General features: G+C 36.8%; 1 protein-coding gene across 1 annotated transcript; it reads right to left on the bottom strand.

Annotated features, from left to right (window-relative positions):
- Nucleotides 1–1,420: 1,420 nt before the first annotated feature.
- Nucleotides 1,421–2,365, bottom strand: LOC105995076 (olfactory receptor 502-like). Its single transcript, XM_013028743.1, has one exon. It carries the CDS (start codon nucleotides 2,363–2,365, stop codon nucleotides 1,421–1,423), a length of 945 nt encoding a protein of 314 aa, XP_012884197.1.
- Between the last annotated feature and the right edge of the window lie 547 nt (nucleotides 2,366–2,912).

Genomic DNA, 2,912 nt, shown 5'->3' with positions numbered 1-2,912 from the left:
CTGATTCACTCAGTGCTTTGAAACCCTCATCCATTCCAGCAGAGAACTAATCTGCTTTAACCAGACACAGGAATTCACAGATTAATCAGAGGTGGCTTTTCTAAGGATTCCTTAATAAAAGAGAGCAAAAGGCCAGGAACGTAGACTAAAATGTTGTGGACCCTCAAAGTGCATTCCTTAAGATAACCTTTCTAGAAGAAGGTTTCCAGGAATATTTACCTTCATGTTTTCTTTTCAATGTACTAAGTCATGACTACAGTTGCCAGGTTTTAACTCAGGATAAGCTGGTGTAGAAATGAACAGAGCTTCACAGGATGAAGGAGTTAGATGGCTTTCTGTTACTGTAACAAATACATGACATGACCAACTTGTAAAAAGCAAAGGTTAATTTTGGCACACTGATTTTGGAGGTTTTAGTCTGTAAGTTGACTCCATGACTCTGAACTGGGTCTAAGGTGGCACATTATGTCAGAAATATGTAGTAGAGCAAAACCACTCACCTCATGCTCACTAAGCAAAAGAGAAAAAGAAAGGACTTGGGTCATACTATTTGCTGTGATGGGCTACCCCAATGAACTAATGAACCTTCACCAGGCAAAATCTTTCAAAATTTCTTTCACCTCTCATAAGCACCAGGCCAAGGCATCAAAAACAAACTCATGGATCTTTGGGGAAAACTTGAGATTTGAAACGTGAAAAGCATTTTTTAAGTAAGCATATGGCAGGGAGTAACATTTTGAAAAATATTCATACAAGTTTAAAAGGATTTTTAGCAGATTTGGTTTCATGTAAAAATCATCTGTGTGATTATAAATTTAATTTAGCTTTACTAAAGGTAATTCAGGGGGATTGGGGCGAAGGAAAGTAGGAGAAAATGAGGGAGGGGTTAGCAAGTTCGACGAGAAATGTACTAATACTTATGTAACTGTAACCCCTCCGTACATCACCTTGACAATAAAATTTAAAAATTTTTTAAAATAAAGTTAATTCAGGGGATGGAGCCAAGGGGAGATGAGTAGATGAATGAATGGGGACAAAAGGGGAAGAATGTGGTCAAAAATTCATTTTATATACCACAAAATTAAGAAAAATAAAGGAAGGTGTGGGTTGAAGTGGGGGTGAAAATGTTGAAGGGATGACATTGATCAAGACACACTGTATTCATAAATTTCTTGGTTGAATGGTAACTCTTTCATAGAACCACCTAAAGGTAATAATAATGTTCAAAAAATAAAATAAAGGTAACTCACCATTGGCCTCTTTTTTTTACTCTATCAGCTAAACACTGAAACTCTATGTTTTCTGAAAAGCACAACACATGCTAATGATAGGTCATGAATATTTTCAGAACAGACACAGTTACCTTCTATTATTATAGGTTATTATTACTATACAAAGCAATACACAATAACAGACACAACTATGGAAAGATTTTCCTAGCAAGCTCTCTCTTCAGAGCCCCCTTAATTTCATTATTCCTAAGACTGTAGATCAGTGGGTTCAACATGGGGATCACCACCATGTAGAATATGGATATCACCTTGTTCTGATCAGTGGAGTAGCTGGACTTGGGCATCACATAAACAAATGTAACTGTACCATAGAACAGAGTGACCGCACTGAGGTGGGAGGTGCAGGTGGAGAAGGCCTTTTGGCGGCCCTCAGTGGAGCGCATCTTCAGGATGGTGATGAGGATGTAGACGTAGGAGATGGCTATGACAAACACAGTGAAAATAATCACAGAACCTGCAGAAAATGAAGGAGCAACTGCAATGACACTAACATCAGAACAGGAAAGTTCAACTAGAGGGGCAAAATCACAAAAGAAATGATTGACTCTATTTGAGCCACAGAAGACCAAAGAAAAGAAAGAAAGGGTAAACATTAAAGCATTAAGGAAACCTCCTATGTAAGCTGCTACAAGTAACTGCACACAGACTTGTGTAGACATTTTTGTTGAATACAGTAGTGGATTACAGATGGCCACAAAGCGATCATAGGACATGACAGCGAGAAGAAAGCCCTCAACTGATCCTAAGAAAATGACAAAACCTAATTGGATGGCACAGCCCAGATAAGAGATCCTATTTCTCTCCACCAGGAAATTCACAAGCATATTAGGTGTGACAGAAGATGAAAAGAGAAAGTCAACAAAAGCCAAGTTGCTCAGAAAAAAGTACATGGGGTGGTGGAGTTGAGCAGAGACTTTGATAAGAAGGATTGTGCTGAGATTCCCAAATACAGTCACCAGATAGATGCACAGGATGATGATGAAGAGGATGACTCGAAGGACTGGATCATCTGTTAAGCCCAATAAAATGAACTCTGTCACTGTAGTATGGTTTCTATCCACCAGGTAATCCATCAGACAATGATGCTGTTGCCAAATAAACCTGAATTTAAAAATATGCATGAGTCTATTTACAAATATGATGATCCCATTTTCTTTAATAAATGTGGTGTGTCATTATAAATAGTAATATTCAAGAACCAGTGCAAATTTTTATGCAATGATGAGTCTATATATAATTTTGCAATTAATTTTAGCAAAGGCCTATACTGTCTCTCTTTCTTTTTGTGTTTATACTTTTGAACATTAATTGTTATGCAGCTCTGAAGCCACTAGTGAAAATTAAAAGACAACGAAAATAGCAGCAATGAATGAACATAGGGTTTTAACAAATTACTCTGGTAGTAGTCAGTATTAATTTGCATGAATCCTAAATGATAAGTATACAGATAAAATTATTTTATATATAAACATGTGCTTATGATATGTTCCATTAAATATATTATTTTCTTTTTTATTGTCAGATGAGTTACAGTTACATAAATACATTTTTTTCAAACTTGTTTCCCCTTCACTCATTTTTCTCCTACTTCTCCTCCTCCCAACCCCCTCCCCCAAGTTG

The sequence above is a fragment of the Dipodomys ordii genome, unplaced genomic scaffold (genome assembly GCF_000151885.1).
Source record: "Dipodomys ordii isolate 6190 unplaced genomic scaffold, Dord_2.0 Scaffold113, whole genome shotgun sequence".
NCBI lineage: Eukaryota > Metazoa > Chordata > Mammalia > Rodentia > Heteromyidae > Dipodomys > Dipodomys ordii.
Note: the sequence above shows the minus strand (reverse complement) of the source record. Positions and strands in the feature narration are given on the sequence as shown.

Bases quoted from the DNA above. Each gene is read 5' to 3' on its own strand.
- LOC105995076 (XM_013028743.1), bottom strand. From the start codon at position 2,365: ATGGATTACCTGGTGGATAGAAACCATACTACAGTGACAGAGTTCATT.